Source organism: Peromyscus eremicus, chromosome 7, assembly GCF_949786415.1.
Source record: "Peromyscus eremicus chromosome 7, PerEre_H2_v1, whole genome shotgun sequence".
Classification (NCBI taxonomy): Eukaryota; Metazoa; Chordata; class Mammalia; order Rodentia; family Cricetidae; genus Peromyscus; species Peromyscus eremicus.
Genome location: NC_081422.1, coordinates 109,773,474 through 109,790,465, shown reverse-complemented (window position 1 = coordinate 109,790,465; position 16,992 = coordinate 109,773,474). Strand labels below are relative to the sequence as shown.

Below are 16,992 nucleotides of genomic sequence, written 5' to 3'. Positions count from 1 at the left end.
CAAAAGAGGGGCTGGGGAGATGGTTCTGTCCATAGAGTGATCACCAGACAAGCTGAGACCCACCTCCAACACCTGTGTAGAAAGCTGGGTGCTGGGGCAGGAGAGAGCTCCGTGTGTAAAGTACTTGCTGCACAATCATGAAGACCTGAGTTCAGGTCCCAGCACCAACATAAAAAGCCTGGCATTGCCTTGCATGTGCCTGTAACCCCAGTTTTGTAGAGTGGAGACATGAGGGTTAGTGGGGCTAACTGGCCACCAGCCTAGCTTTAGGCTCAAAGAAATAAGGTGGAGAGTGACAGAGTAGGACACCTGATACTCTCTGGCCTCCATGTATGTGCCTATGTACATGCACCCACACTCACTTGTACACATACACTACATATATATATACACCACATTCACACACATATACACACAAATTTAGAGAGGGAGAGAGAGAGAAAGAGAGAGAGAGAGAGAGAGAGAGAGAGAGAGAGAGAGAGAGAGAGAGAGAGAGAAAGGAGAGAGAGAGAGACTGGTATAGGTGCATCTGAAATCCCGGTGCTGGGGAAGCAAGGACTAGAGGATGGATGTCTCAACTTGCTGGCCAGCCAGCCTAGCCAATCTTCCATCTCCAGGGTCAGTGGGAGACTCACATAAGGCAAGGGGCTGGAGAGAAAGCTCTGTGATTAAGAGCACTAGTTCTTAGAGACCTGGATTCAGGTCCCAGCTCTTACGTGGTCACCTCCTGGACCTTTTGGCTCACAGCCTTGGGCAACTCTAGTTCCTGGAGATCTGGTGTCCTTTTATAACCTCTTCTGCAACAGGCACGCACACCATGCACATACAGAAGTGAAGGCAAAATGCTCACACATAAAATAAGCCTTTAAAAATAAACCAGGTGACGTGATTGAAACAGACACCGGATGTGGGTGGACCTCTGGCCTCCACGTGCCCCACACACATATGCACACAGTGCACACGCAGAGCCCAGGTGAAGCAGGGGTTGTCTGTGGAAAACGTGGTCACCCCAGGAAGAAGGGAAACTTGAAGGATGTTGAAGGATGTCTTCCCCACAACCTTTCTACCTTCAGTAGGATATTTTCTTCCCTCGCTCAGATGATCAAAGAACAATCACTGCAAAGCAGGAAGCAGACCCCACCACCAAAGACGCTTACGGTTCTGGCCTTACAGGCAACGTCCTGAAAATATCCCCACCGCGATCACATGGGTGACTATTTGGCTTCATCCAGCAGACCACGCCCAGGAAATGGTCCTTCCAATGGGAGGCTCTACCCAGGTGCTCATTAAAAATGCAGACACTCCCGGCCCAGACCTACTGAACCAGAACCTGCTGCATTTTAGCTGAATTCACAGCCCAAAGTGACTAATATGCACATAAAAGTCTGAGACAAACCCCTGGATTTTTGCCTCACAGTGAGAATACAGTCCTTTACAACGTGATCACGCCTGCTTGCACATAAAACTGAAACCAAGCTCTCGTGAAGCAGTGCTTACCGTTATTTTATTAGGGAAAACAATGTGTTTGGGGGTCTGGAGCTACATTTCCGAACTCCCTCCTTGTTCTCAACGAAATTATGAAGGCCCTGGGAGCAATGCCTAGAAGGTGTGGGGGGTGCTTGGTGGGATATCAAGGAAAGTGGTATGTAAAAGCACTTTCTAGCTGGCTTTGCGAAACGTGCGCTTAGTCACTTCTGAGTTTGAACTTGGAGCCGGGACTTCGGGGCGAGGGGGTGGGGGTGTAGTGGGAGAGCTGCAATGGGGCAGCTGAAAGTTTGCTGAGTCCTCTTAGGGGCGTTGATTGGCGGCAGGAGGAAGGCAAGGGCTGGAAGCTAGAGAGGGCTGGAGCTGGAAGGCTCTCCGGCGGAGAGAGGTCCTGCCCAGCTGTTGGCGAGGAGTTTCCTGTTTCCCTCCCGGCGCCCGGGTAAAGTTGATGAGTGAGTCACTCGCGCGCACCGACCGACGACACCCCCCGCGCGCGCACACGCTCGCCTGGGGGACGGAGCCCCAGCCTTCTGCGCAGCTCTCCTCGGCCGCCGGGGGCCTCCTCCGGGCCTCCAAGCTCCCTTGATCGCCGGCCACATCTGGCCCGCACCTCTGCCCGGAGCGCTCAGGGCGGCCCAGGCACCCTGAGAAGACGAGGAGTAAAGGCGCAGCCCGGGGTCCCCGAGGCTCGGTTCGCGGCGCCCCAGGGGCCGGTCTATGACGAGCGACGGGGGCTACCATGGGTCGGGGGCTGCTCCGGGGCCTGTGGCCGCTGCACATCGTCCTGTGGACGCGCATCGCCAGCACGATCCCGCCGCACGTTCCCAAGTCGGGTGAGTGAGTGACCGTGGCGCGACGCTGGGGGTCCACTAGGGCTCCCCGCTCTTCCTCCAACCCCCAAGGCAGGGATTGACAGTCGGCCGCGGGTCTGGCGAGAAGGCGGAAACGGGAAGTTTGTAGCGGCCCGAGTCGTCCCAGCCGCGGGGATCCGGGGAAGATCTCTCGCGAAGGAGGACAGTTCACTTGCGGGAGACTTGGGGACGCTCTTGACCCCTTTGTGCGCGCAAGAAAAGCTAGGGCGGCCGCGAGGGGCCTGCACCCCCCGGAAAGGGAAGTTTAAGAAGTTGGGGCTTGGAGGAGTCGCGGCAGGGGACTGGCCGCCCAGCTGTTGCACACACACCTGGGCCGCGTACTGTCCTAGACACCCCGACTGAACCAGACTCTCGGTCCCCAATTCTACCACCTCGGGAGAGATTCTGGGCCCCGACTCACTGGATACAAGTTTGAGAAAAGAACTGCTCTCCAAAGGCTGTCGTCTATCCCTGCTGGCCTGCCAGGATGGGGACCCAATGAGGGTGGTCAGCTTGACGGCTGAGAATAATTTACTGCGTGCCTACTTAGTGCTGGACTCCAGAGTAGTGCCTGGACTTAAAGATCTCAGCAGTTGCGATTCAGTAGAAACACCCAACTTAGGATGTCCACCAGGTCCCATAGCAGGGTGGCAGTTGAGGCAGAAAAGCAGGAACCAGGACTCCTTCCTAAGGACTTGCCTGGGAAGTGCAGAATCGCTGACATTTTAACTCAAAAGTTAGAGTTGTTGCAGCTATTTGTGGTCAGTGCCACTATTTGAGTAAGTCACGTGACTCTGGGCCTCTGTACCTTTGTATATCTCTGTGGTTCCGTTTGTTTAAGTTTGCACTCTCTTCGTCATTGGCTTTCCATGCCCTTCTCTGGTGTTTTGGGTGACTAGGAGATGGCCAGGGTCACAGGTGAGGCGATTCTAAGAGTTAAGGATCACAGCAGTGGAGCGGTTCAGACAAAGCACAGCAGCAAACATCCTAACAGGGTTTTAACTCTACACTACAGTTTCCTCAACTCTGCTTGAGTTTTGCTCAGTCTCCACTAAGCTGCAGCCTCTGATGTTACCCTAGCCTCTTAAAAACTGACATGGGTGATTGGAGACTCGGCTCCCTGGATAAGAACATTTGCTGTGCAAGCTTGAGGAGCTGAGTTCAAATCCCCAGCATCCATATACGAAGTTGGGCGTGGTTCCTTGCTAACCCAGTGGTAGTGGGAGAAGCCTGGAGGCCCTTCGGAAATTGATGGATGCCAATCTGGCTCTAGGTTGGGTGAGAAACCCTGACTCAAGGGAATCATGGGGAGAGCGACAAAGAGGAACACCTCGTATCCTCCCCTGCCCCCACCCACACATGCACATAGACCCTCCCCAACACACATAAATACGAAAAATTTTAAAAAGAAATGAAAAGAAAACCTGCTGGATTTAGCTGATGACCATCAGACATGACAACCCACTTTTTCTGTGTACGTGAAACATTTGCTTTAGACTGGGAAAGGACAAAACTCAAGAGGCCCCAATTTAAGTTTTGTTTACAAGATTAAGGTTTGTGATTTTCGAATTCCAGGCTCTGTAGCTCATGAGTCATTTACACACACAGTTTTAAACAATTAGCTGACGGGCCTGCTGGGTCTTTTTAATTTGGGCTTTAAAGTAGTTTTATAAAACTGAGACTTATCACATTTCTACGGAATCGCCATTCCAGAATGTTTGGACAATTCATTTTGAGTTGTACCCATGTGGTCAAAGTTTTCAGAGATGGTTTAGAGTTGGAGGACACCCAGCTCCCAGAGAACGGCTGCATGGAATTCCACTTGTCTTTTCATTTTCCACACAAGGGAAGGGTGTCGGGATTTCTCTGACATAAGTGGTGAATTGTGAGAACCATTTTCAAGATAACTTGATGCAAAATAATATGTGAAGGAATGAGAAATAGTTTACAAAGTCTTAGTAAGTCATTAAAAGAGAAAATTAAATAAAACCCACCTTATGCTTACCAGCCTGCCATGTGAGCAAGCGATTTCAGCACAAGGTATATATAATCTTTTTTTTTTTTCTTTTTCTTGTGTGTATCTGTGGGTGCTACATGAGTACTGGAATTGACTGAGCATGCATGCACTTGGGTGCTCATGGGTGTTGGGGGGCCAAGGGTTGACATCAGGTGCTTCAACGGCTCCACTTCATTCACCGAGGCAGGTTTCTGTGATGGTGCAGGGCCTCTAGCTGAACCCAGAGTGCACTGTGTTGGTTTGTGCTGCTAACCAGCTTGCCTTGGGGACCCTCTGTTTCTGCCTCTTGGGTGCTGGCACTGCAGCTGACCATCCTCCTGGCTATTTATGTAGGTGCTGGGGATCTGAACTAAGGTCCCCACACTTGCCTGACAAGGGCTTTATGAGCCACGAAACAGACAAATTTTAATTTAAAAATATTAGTGTGTGTGTGTGTGTGTGTGTGTGTGTGTGTGTGTGTGTGTGTGTGACTGCTCTTGTGTTAGAGAAGTCAGAGGACAACTTCAGGAGTTGGTTCTCCACCTCTACCATGTGAGACCCAAAAACTCAGATCTTGGAGCTTGGCTGCAAAACCTTTACTGGCTGAGCCCTCCTGCAGGCCTCAAAAAATTAAAATGTTTGTTTTTGATGTATTACATTCACACTTGTAAATGCTCAAAAATCAGAAATGACTTTTAGAGGAAAACGAACTCTGGACACGTCAGACCTGGGAAGCTTCAGACCTCAAAAAATATGATTTTTATTTTTTAGGTGTCTACAGAAGGGTCCTCACAGAGGACTAAACCTTGGTCCCAGTGTCCCAAGGATCACTGGTCCCTGCTGGCTCTTTAAGGACTAACTCACCTTGTCCAGGCCAGGGACCAGAAATCTTTTAGTCATGGAATTTAATCTTTGGGCCTACTCCACAGCTACCCCGCACCCCTACCCCACGCAGCCCCCCACATCCCATAAGGTGCATTTTCACCTCCAGGGCACTTCCTTTAATGGCATCTTATTTTTACCAAGTGGCTTTAATGTGGTGCCTCTGTTTTGACTTAGTGCCCCACACTGAGGACTCCTCATTAAATGCCCACCCTCTGTAGTCTTCTGGGACATCCATGTCCATTTTTTCTCCTGTCGTCAACCTGCCTTCTTTACAGTTTTCTTTACGTTTGTGAATTTTTATTTTAAAATTTGGTTTTCTTTATCTGATCATATGTGACTGTGAGGCAGCTGTGGGTATAGACGTGAGAGTGCACTTAATGCAAGTGCCCATGACGACCAGAAGGTGTTGGATCCCCTGGAGCTGGAGTTACAGGTGGTTGTGAGCCTTCCAATGTAGATGTTGGGAATGGAATTCAGATTCTCTGCAACACCAGTACGTGCTTTTAACACCTGAACAAGCTCTCCAGCCCTTGGGAAAGGCTCTATTTCCTTAACATTAATGGCACTTCCTTACTGTTATCTTCCAAAGTGCCTTATTATTTTTCCTTCTCCGCAGTATTTATTGAATATCTCCTTCTAAGGCAGCAGTTCTCAAGCAGTGGGTTGTGACCAACCCTTTCACAGGGTTGCCTACGGCCATCAGAAAACACAGAGATTTACATTACTGTTCATAACAGTAGCAAAATTACAGTTATGAAGCAGCAAGGAAATAATTTTATGGTTGGGGGTCACCACAACATGCGGAACTGTATTAAGTGGTCTCAGCATTAGGAAGGTTGAGAACCACGCTTCTAGAGGGATGTTAAGGCCCAGAGGACTCTACCACAAATGAGTGAGACAGACCCATTCTTACTCACTTTCTTTCTTTGAGCTCATACCAGCATTATGTCACAGACAGCACGGGACACACCAAGGACTTAAAGCATGGTCATGTCCTGTTTGGCTTTCTGGTCCCCATACCCCAAATCCCTCATGTTCTGCTGAATGCACCGGGAGGGTGTGCACATTGGATTATTGCTTCTCGGAGCCGCCTCTGCATGTGGTTTTCATTGCCGTGTTCTTACTTCACTGTCTGTCCGGGTACAGACCAACCCTAGAAGAACTGCAGTCCTCACTCATTCCTCTTACACAAGCTGGACCAAGTGTGTCTAGCCTGACTTTCCGTTGGAGGGCTGGAGGCAGTAGAGTGAGGGCCACACACTGCCGATCAGGTTGTCTGGAGTTCCAATCCTGCCTCTCCCTCACTGGCTATGCAGCCTGTGAGTCCCTGGCACTCACCTTGTAAAACTCGGATGGTAGACTTGAGGTAGGATGGAATAAAATAGTACTTTCAAGTGCTCAGCCCCATGTTCGTGCCCTACAGATGGCTCTGGTCATTATTAACTCTTCAGTTACTCTTGGCAAAGGCTTCACTGACCCCTTTCCATCTGACTTTGCATCCTACCAAAGCCTAGAACATGCCAGGCCTCAATTTAGGCGGCTGTTCCTCCATTCACTCTGTGCTATGTCTCTCTACTGACTACTTTTTCTCCTCGTTGAAGACCTAGCTTGGGCCTCATAAGGAAACCTGCTTTGAATGTGCCAGTTGGTCGAGTTGCCCCCTCCTCCACTCTCTCTCTCTGCTCCTAACAGTCATCTTTGTGTGATCTCCTAGTCTATTGAGCCTTGCAGCCCCTCAAAGGCAAGCAAAGTCTGTCACTGAGAGACCTATTTCCAGCCCCCCGCCCCAGGCTGACACATCACTGGCTGATTTCAGGAAGGGCTGAGCTGAGCCCTCCTTCATCCTACTGGGGAAGTGTGACTGGGGCAAAGACTTTACCACCCAGGCAGTCCCTGTGTGTTGGGTTTGATCTTGAATGGTGAGAGCATCTGATCAATGAGGCTCTGGGTCTGGTTTTGCAGCACCTGCGACTGAACCCAGAGCTTTGTGCAGACCCCATCCCTCTCTAGAGTCTGTGTTTTGTAGCAGGGTCTCACGAAGTGGCCCCAATCAGCCTGAAGTCCCCTGGGGCAAAGCAGCCCTTGGCACACATTGCTTTCCCCTCAGCCCTTAACTGCCAGGCCCCGACCGGGCCTCCAGGCTCAGCCTGGCTGCTTCTTTGCTATATCATTGGTTCCTATATTCTGACCAAAGAGAGAAAAGGATGTTTCTTTGCTATATCATTGGTTTGTTTTTGAGACAAGGTTAAACTGTGGCCTAGGTTGGCTTGGAATTTGCTTTATAGCCTAGGCTGGTCTCACACTCATAGCAATCCTCCTGTCTCAGCCTCTCACATGCTGCCATTACAGGCGTGAGCCCATCTTGAATTGAACATTTACATTTACTTTTCCACCCAGTCTTCGTGTTTTGGTGTCTGAGCACTGTATGTAAGGGAAGTATTACCTCCCAACACCAGCTGTCTATCACAGAGCATCCTCGGGATTATTTAGGTCAGATGTAAACTACTAAGGCACTTCAAAATAGGCTGCATGGGACGGTACTTCCTGGCTCCACCTCGGCATATTCAGCCAAGTGCTGCATAAAAGTTTACCCTAACACCTGGCTGGGTTCCCTGCTCCAGCTCTTATGGATCTTTGGATGGCTGATTCATGGTTTTCGGAACCAGCCAAGCAGATAGATGAGCAGTAGTAGCACAGTGTCCGTGGTCTATTTTGTCCTTCCTCCTTCCTCCCACAGGCGCTGGCGGCCTCTGACGGGGCAGAGGGTGATTGATCACTGTGTTTCTGTGTGGGGTGCTCTGAGGCATTTAGAAAGCTACATAGACACCTGGGCTCACCTTGAAGAACAGTTAGAAAGATGGGTGACATTACTTATTTCGTTTAATCATAGGAAGAGATCAAAGATAATTCTTAGAATTCTCCATTTTATAAATGAAGGCTACTCATATTCATTTAATGGGTGTGTGTGTGTGTGTGTGTGTGTGTGTGTGTGTGTGTGTGTGTGTTTGTGTAAGTGGGTCTTGATAGAGAAAATGGTAGGACCAAAGAGATGTCATATTTGAGAGCAGGGGAACCTTCCCACCTCAGATACCTTCAGTGTGTCGCTCCTGATTGGTTCACATGCTTTTGTGACCTGCCATCTTTTTTTTTTTTTAAATTTCATTTTGTATTTCTCCTTATGCATATCCATTGTACATAATACTGTTGGTAGAAGGACGTTTTTCATGGAAATATGCATTGTTCCTCTTGATGGTCTTTGAACCACAGAAAATCAAAACAGGAACAGTGTTTGGCATATGGATACTTTACTGTTCCTGGCATGATGGTGGCAACATGGTAATGAGAACCAGGATAACCTGGGCTTTGATATCCATAGCAACTCAGCTGCATCATGTTCAATAAAGTTAATTGTAAAATTCAAGTTCCAAGCATATAGGACCATCAGATAGGCCCAGGGCTCAAACAGCTGCTGCTGATCAAAAGCAGAATAGATTTGACCTGGCTTAATGAAGATGGCAACATTGACTTTGGAGGTCCAGCTCACTGAAAGCCTGTAGCTGGGTAAGATTCTCATTTACATAGTAGCTTGATGTGACTTGTTTGACCTAGGTCCTCCTTCGCCCCCTTCTCCTCCTCCTTCTCTTGAGTCAGGGTCTCTTGAAGCCCAGACTGTCCTCCAATTCACTATGTAGCTAAGGTTGACCTTGAACTCCTAATTGTCCTACCTCTAATAACTGAGACTACAGTCATGCTGTATATTATACTCCTGGTTTATGTGGTCTTGGGATAGAATCCAGGGCTTTGTGACTCTAAGCTAGCACTCTACCAAGTGAGCATCCAGATGCCCCCCATAGAGCAACTGTCCCCTGGGCTGCTGTTGACTGAGTCAGCCTCTGCCTCCTGCCTAGGTTCTTGAGGGGGACCTGGCATCTGTGTGTGCTGTTCCAAGTGCTGGAGCTGTAAACCATCAGAAGGAATTAGCTGCAAGGCAAGAACTTGTGATTGGTGAGATACTTACTACCTGGGAAGGTCAGGCATGCAGGCTCGCCCTCTCTTATCTGACGGAGTATTTTCTTTCAAATTCTTTCAGCATTGCAACTAAAATATGAGCTTGATGTATGAGCAAAAAGAACCCATCTCCTCAGGCCAACCCTGGGAGAGGGACACTCTTCAGATTTCAGACCCTTGCTCTGCTCCTTTAGGATCATGTTTTGGGTTATCTGGATTGCCAAACTTCTTTTCCCCAAACCTACATCTGCACCCTGCAAGAATGCTTGGGTCATTTTGTGAAGGCCGTCCTGGCCTCTGTTTGGACATCTTATACTTTAGAGGGGTAAGAAATGAAGTGGGGGTGGAGGGGGGAGAAGGAGGAGGGAGAGAACTCATTAGAAGACATAGTTGTTTATCTCAATGTCTTGCTTTTAAAAATTTATTTTTATTTATGTGTACATCTGCATGCTAGTATGCATGTGTGCATGCGGGTGCCTGCAAAGGCCAGAAGAGGGTGTCAGATGCCCTGGAGCTGGAGTCATGAGTGGTTGTGAGCTGCCTGATGTGGGTTCTGAGAACCATATACTTGGGTCCTGTGCAGGAACAGCCCATGTTATAACTATTGAGCCATGTCTCCATCTCCTCATGATGGAGCAGGCCACGGAGAGGAAGACAAGATGTCAACCAGGGCTCCCATTTCCAGGGAAAGTCTTTGAGCAAGGAAGCGCTTCTAAAGTTCACCCATGCCATCCAAACATTGGGGAGTTCTATTTGTCAGTCAAGGTACAAGGTTATGATTCGTTTGGTTCAGCAGTGCATTGGTTTGGTGTATGATTTTACCCATTTTGGTCCATGGCATTCTAATCCTGGGCCTTCCAGTGTCTGGGTGGGCTTGGCATGGGCCACATTCCTCTGCAGAAGAATTGGGCAAAAGTTACATCTGCTCGCTGCATCCTGTTTTCCTTGAGAAGAGAACATGCCTGTTAATGAAATCCAGGACCCTGGCCATCTTCTAGGGTGAGGAAAACTGGGCTCACACAGTCACAGTGTTGTGGCGGGAATGAGGGCTTGTCCACTGGGCTTCTTCTGCTGCAGCAGCTTCTAGAGTTTGCAGCGTCTTGGTTTCATCTCCCCCCATACGGAGATTATTAGCACAGGGCAAATGTGTTTTTCTGTATTATGAGTATTTCATTTGAGCAATCCATTGCTTCTCAAGCATTCTTTAAAACTGGGGATCTTAGGACAGTTTAGAAAAGTAAAACCCTTTCAGCTGCTCCAAGCCACAGGACTGATAAAAGCAGGCTGCTTGAAGAACGGCTGCTGAACACACACATGTCCGGAGGAAAGCAAGGGGTGGTCCGTATTTTCAACAGATGCCACAGTGGCTCTTCATTGAGTAAAGACCTAAACTGTTTAGAAAGATGGACTCCTTCTGAGGAGGGTCACTCACTAATGCCTTCCTTCACCCCCAAGCTCTGTGGCCTTCTTCCACACAGAGAGATGCAGTTGTTCTGTGCACCTGGTAATAGAAGGATCTGGAATCTTGTGGACACAGTTACTAACTATGGCAGGAGCTCTCTGAGCTCATCCTATGGACTGGAACATGCTGAGATCTCCCTGTGTGTTAGGGAATACTCAAGGCACTTTGCAATTATAGTCTCTTAGTTAGGTTTCCATTGCTGTGATAAACACCGTGACCATAAGCAATGTGCAGAGGAAAAGGTTTATTTTGCTAATACCTTCCTGTCACAGTTCATCACTGAGGGAAGTCAGGGCAGGAACTCAAGGCTCTTAAGAACCTGGAGACAGAAGCTGATGCAGAGGCCATGGAGGAGTGCTGCTCATTACCTTGTTCCTCATAACTGCTCAGCCTTCTTCCTTATAGAACCCAGGACTTCTTGCCCAGGGATGGCACCCCCACAGTGAACTGGACCCTCCCATATCAATCCCCAATCAAGAAAACGCACCCCAGGTTTGCCGCAGGACAGTCTGGTAGAGGCATTTTCTCAATTGAGGCCACCTCTTTCCAAATGACTTTTGCTTGTGTTTCATTGACGTAAAAACTAGCCAGCACATGTAGTAAGTCTGTTAGAGGATTTGGTTTGGGGATCTGAACCCACAGTTCTTATGGCATACTGACTCTAGATGGACTCAGTCGATACTAGCAGTTTTCTACCTGTAAGAATTAAGAGAAATAACTATGTCTTCAATATGTTTCTACTGCATCAGCATTTAAAATATAGTATCTTGTTTCATTTCCTTAGTGAAATAAAATAATGCCTGATCCATGTACCATGTGTGTCACGCCTGACAGATGGCCTTAAGGCGAACATGCACCCGGCACTGTAAATGCTGAGCTCTAGCTGGATCCTGGAGGAGTTACACACCAGGAACACTGGGTAGCTTTAGTACGACGGGTGCTGGATTGGGAAGGACTGGGGAAGGGCAAGGCTGTAGTGAGTAGTTGAGGGTACACAAGGTAAACCCAGCAGGATTTGCCATGAAGCATTTTAACGTTAAATTCATGTCTCTTGCCTGGTAGAAGCCCAGCTCCTGGTCTGGCACTGTGGTTAACAAGTATCATCAATGCAAACAATAATTAAGAAACCTTGCAGAGGTTTTGTTTTCCCAAGTCTGGAGGCAAACCAAAATATTTATATGGTATTACCTACAATGAATGATGAAATGGAAAGACAATTTTATAAATTATTAAGGAATAAATAATCAAGGGGTTAGAGACATGGCTCCAGGACTGCTCTTCCAAAGGAAGAGTTCCCAGTACACACTTTTGACAGCTAACAAGTAACTCCAGCTCCAGGGAAACCTGACGCCCTCTTCTGGCCTCCACAGGTTCTTCATTCACATGAGCATACCCACACAGACACACACGCATGCACATAAAGTAAAATTAATTCTGAAAAGATAATAAATGGTAAATTCTCATTTGGGTCTTAGAGGAAGGATGGAAGACTTATTTTTTCTTACAATAGAAGATATTACAAGATCATTGGGTAAGATGATCAAAAAACATGCACAAAATGTAGGAAAAATATTGAGAAGTCTGTTGAGTCACTAGTGTACAAAAATATTCTTATGAAGATTTCTATTTGTGGCACTTGTAATTTGTATAACACTATGCTAATAATTCTAAATAAATATTCACTCTCACAGCCAAATTTCTATTCTTCATCATGTATTAGTTTCTCAACAGAGTGTCTCTAAAATGTAAAAATATCACCTTCCTCAAGACTTGAAGCTGTGCCTAATGGTATTGTTCACTCACTGGCTTAGGAGATATAGTTAAGAATGCCCCTCCATCCCCTGCTGCACACATACTGAAGTCTGCACTATGGCGTCAGCAAACAAAGGCCTTCTCCTCGCCTCCCCCTCGGTTCAGCTAAAACCCTTCATCACTTGCCTCACTCTCCAGTCCTGGGCCAAGGAGAAGCCAAGTTGGAAATGTGTAATTACCACAAGACCTTAATCTTAAATGAGAGGCAACCCAGAACTGACCCTTATTTTGAGATCAGAGGGACAAACAGCAGGTGGGGACTGAGGCACCAGGCCCAGGAAGGTGTGCAGGCGGACCCGCTAAGTGTTGGCTTCACTGAGGCTTGTTTTTAATTATTTGTGGTGAGAATTGGACTAGAAGAGATTTTCTGCTTTTTTTTCTTTTCTTTCCCTTTCTTTTCATGTGTGTGTGTGTGTGTGTATGTGTGTGTGTGTGTGTGTGTGTGTGTATGTGTGTGTGTGGAGTGTGCGCATGTGCACACACGTACCAGGGAGTGGGGAACAGGTGCACGCCTATCACAGTGCGTATGTGGCGGTCAGAGGAAACCTAGGAGTCAGTTCTTTCCTTCCACCTGTGCTGTGGGGCAGCCTCTCTTGCTTTTACTGCTGCACCACAGAGGTTCCTGGAACTCAAGCCCCAGGCTTGCTAGGTAAATGCTTTTCATCTGCTGAGCCATCTCCCTGCCCAACAGTTTTTTTAGACAAACTCTTTAATTGACTTGGAAATTGCCAATTTGGCTTAGGTCCAGGGAGCCTCTCTCTACCTCCCCTGTACTGAAATTACAAGTCTTCACTATGCCTGGCTTTTTAAAAAAAGATTCATTTTTATTATTTCTAGTTACATGTAGGTGTGTGGGTGTGTGCATGTGAGTGCGGGTACCCATGAAGCCAGAAGCATCAGATCCCCATGGGGTTCGTATTACAGACGACTGTGATCTGCCCAACAACGGTGCTGAGAATCAAACTCAGGTCCTCTCCAAAAATGGTACAGGCTCTTAATTGCTGAGCCATCTCTCCATCCCCCATGCCTGCCTTTCTATACTGCTTCTGGGGACCCAAACTCAGGTCCTTCTGCCTGTGTGCATCACCCACCGGGCTACCTCCCCAGCCCTCTGAAACACGTAATTCTTTATGCTAATGGAGAAATTTAACAAAGCTGATTTAGAAACCATGTATTAAATCCTGAACTAATCCAAATATAAAACTACCCAGATCCTCACAGGTCAGACCCACCATTTCCCTGCAGTTTTAAATGTGCCATTATTAAGGGAAAATGTAAAAATGTATTACCAGGGTTATTTTAAGAACCCCTGCTGCGGGTGTGTGAGTGACAGACTGTGGAAACTGGGTTCGCTTCAGCTGGAACTCAGGCCTGACTCAAGGCAGCCTCACTTGGTTTGGTGGGAATGTCATTCTCTTTGGTGAGCTACAGTGTTTGCTTCTGATCTTCCCTTGAGTGGATAAAATGTCCAAGAAGGTTTTTCCCATGGTAGAAAAGTCAAGGACTTCACTTTATCCTGAAGAAGAAGACCCAAGGAGTGTCTATGTGCCTTGGGTAGGAAAGGGAATGTGTGTGGGTATAATTAGTGTTCTGTTGCCCTTCAGAGACTGGTCCATCACTTTTCTTAATGTACTCTTAGAGAAGACAGACAGTGCCATGGCCTGGCAGCTTCTAGATTGCTGTTTTAGGCAGGGAGGAGCTGCTGAGACCTGTAATTGTGTTTCTGTTTAGTTTGCAGACACTTGTTAGGCACAGGGTATGGGTGCATGTGTGTGTGTGTGTGTGTGTGTGTGTGTGTGTGTGTGTGTGTGTGTGAGAGAGAGAGAGAGAGAGAGAGAGAGAGAGAGAGAGAGAGAGAGAGAGAGAGAGGAGAGGGAGAGGGAGAGGGAGAGGGAGAGGGAGAGGGAGAGGAAGAGGGAGAGGGAAAGAATCCATGTGCAGGTGCACATGTACATGTCTGTGAAGGCAGGGGACAACCTTGGCTTTCATTCTGCAGGGACCATCCATCTACCTTGTGTTTTTGAGACAGGGTCTCTCACAAGCCTGGTTGGCCAGTGAGTGCCAGGCATCCCCCAGTCTCTACCTCTGCAGTGTTGTATTATAAATGTGTGCCATCTAAAGGCTTCTGGGGGTAGAGAGGGTCCATTTTCTTTAAGGGTGTGGCTCCTGGTAGTTCAGGCACACTCCAGTGGATGTCCCCATGCCCAGATGTATATGGACAACACCAATTGGAGTTGATGGGTTATGAAAATAATTTTGTTAAAAGGAGAGCGTGAAGTTGGGGGGGATAAGGAGAAGGGGTAGATATGGGAGGAGTTGAGAAGAGTTGGGATCAATGTGATCAGAATACATTGTCAACAAATTAATCAAAATATTTATTTGATAAAAGAAGGAAGCATTGAAAAATGAACAAATAACAAAAGAAACATAAATGCATACCACCATGTCCAGTGTTTTATATGGAGCTGAGATACACAGGTCCTCACATTTTTGAGGGAAGTACTTTATCCATATAGCCATCTTTCGCCTCCAAATATAGGACTCTCACGTGACCACATATCATGTTCATATTTTATTCTCTAGAACCTATATAATGCTTGGAGGAAATGGTCATTTTGATATCATAATGCAAAAATACATACAAAGGAAAAGTGAACCACAACCTTTGACTGGCAGTCAGGAATCTCGAAAGTTATGTGGTTCTAGATGGAGGGCCAATCTCTCAGCCCATGCTGGGCACTCTTATTTTTATCAGGACCATTGTTAGAAAAACTTCTGTGGTCATCATTCACAGGGCCATTCTCACGACCTGCTCTTCCCTTCTGGAGGGCAAGGGGCCAGTCTGTGTGCCGTCCCGTTTCCCTGTCCCCTCTGTCTACCTGTTTTTCTCTTCTGGAGGGCAGGGCCAGTCTGTGTGCCGTCCCGTTTCCCTGTCCCCTCTGTCTACCTGTTTTTCCCTTCTGGAGGGCAGGGGCCAGTCTGTGTGCCATCGTCCCATTTCCCTGTCCCCTCCAGCTGTGGCCTTGCTTGTTCTCCACCCTCCCACAGCCTCCTCCCTCTCATGAGTTCATGGGTCAAGAGCCCCAATCTCGAGCCCCGGGGCTTCGGCATTGAACATAGTAGGTGTCTGTTTCTTATTGCTGGTGACAACTAAAGATTTTTCTGATACTCACTGTTTCTTGCAGTCCAGCAAAGTGGCGTCCCTGGGAACCTTGAGCCCTTCCCCACACCTACAGCCTCGGAGTTTGCATTTGTCAGGACCCCCAAAAAGCATTTACCAAGAAGGGTCTACTTCTCTGCTATGATTTCAGTAGGTCCCTACAGGCTGGATCCGCCACTCAGGAATGGGAGGATTCTCAGGGGAGCTGCCCCAGTGTCACCAACATCTTGTGTCACAAAGCTTGTACCCAGCACACTAAGCTTGGCGGGGGACTGTGCTCTGGCTAGCCGCCAGTCAACCGAGGCAGTTTCCGTCAGGGCAACCTCCCTAAGCTTTTCAGCCACCATTGCCCATCTCACCCAAGGATCTGATTCTCTGTGAAACACACACCATTAGTCACGTCTCCATCAAAGTCTGCCTTGACACATGCAGGCTTTAATCCCTGCTGGGCTCTTTGTACCACAGCATCCCTTAAAATGTGTGGCTTCGTCCTCCATGCTCAGTGCCAAGTATGTGCATGCCCAACAAATTAACACATTCATGACAGTTATTTGGGGAGTTCTCCTCAATCTCTCAATGTTGTTACTTTTGAAATTTTTTATTCACACAATTAGTATAATAAATATCTTCTCTTTACATGTTTATTATTTATTTATTTTGCTTGCACATGGGGGAGAGAAGAGGCCTGTCATGGAGAGCATGTGGAGGGGAGAGAACACTCATGAGAGTGAGTTCTCTCCTACTGTGTGGGCCCCAGGGACCAAACTCAGGTCTTCAGGCTTGGTGGCGTGGTGGGTGAGCGAGCACCTTCACCCACTGAGCCCTCTCAGCAGCCCATCCCCCATCCTTGTCCAATCTTCCTCTTTTGTTTTGAGGAACTCAATTTGCTGAAGCTCAGAAAGGACTCACTAGACTTTGCCCAACGCTGGGCATTGACTTTAAGCTGCTCTGAGTGTGCCCTCTCGGACTGGCTTCTGCAGTTTACTGAATCCTAAGGCAGTTTTTAAACCCTGGCTACTTTCATCTTCTAGAATTCTCAGTTCCTGTTAGTGATTAACACCCCTAAGTAATACTGTAACAACACACAGTTCTCTAGACTAAGTTTCTGACCTTTCCAATTGTTTTCTCACGTTTTTTCAGCCCTTTGCCATCTGAACTTGGCATAGAGGAAAAAAGAAGAAAACATTTCCACTGCCTTCTGTGTCTCATGCTGCTTCCTGTTGCATCAAAGCGCAACTTCTTCATCAGACCGACTTGCGGTCCTTAGTGCCTGGACCCCTTTAGCGAGACGTTTGTTTACAGCAGAAACCTGGTGGTGTGAACGCAGGGCTGC

General features: G+C 47.7%; 1 protein-coding gene across 2 annotated transcripts in view; it reads left to right on the top strand.

Moving 5' to 3' along the window:
• The first annotated feature begins 1,948 nt into the window (after positions 1-1,948).
• Tgfbr2 (transforming growth factor beta receptor 2) overlaps positions 1,949-16,992 on the top strand; it is a 98,129-nt gene continuing 83,085 nt past the window's right edge. Inside the window, exon 1 of one of the 2 annotated variants that reach the window (XM_059268829.1) lies at positions 1,949-2,318. In XM_059268829.1, coding sequence (XP_059124812.1) covers positions 2,225-2,318 — 94 coding nt within the window. In that variant the 5' untranslated portion in view covers positions 1,949-2,224. The remainder of the gene's footprint in view (positions 2,319-16,992) is intronic. The other variant, XM_059268830.1, reaches the window with a different exon arrangement.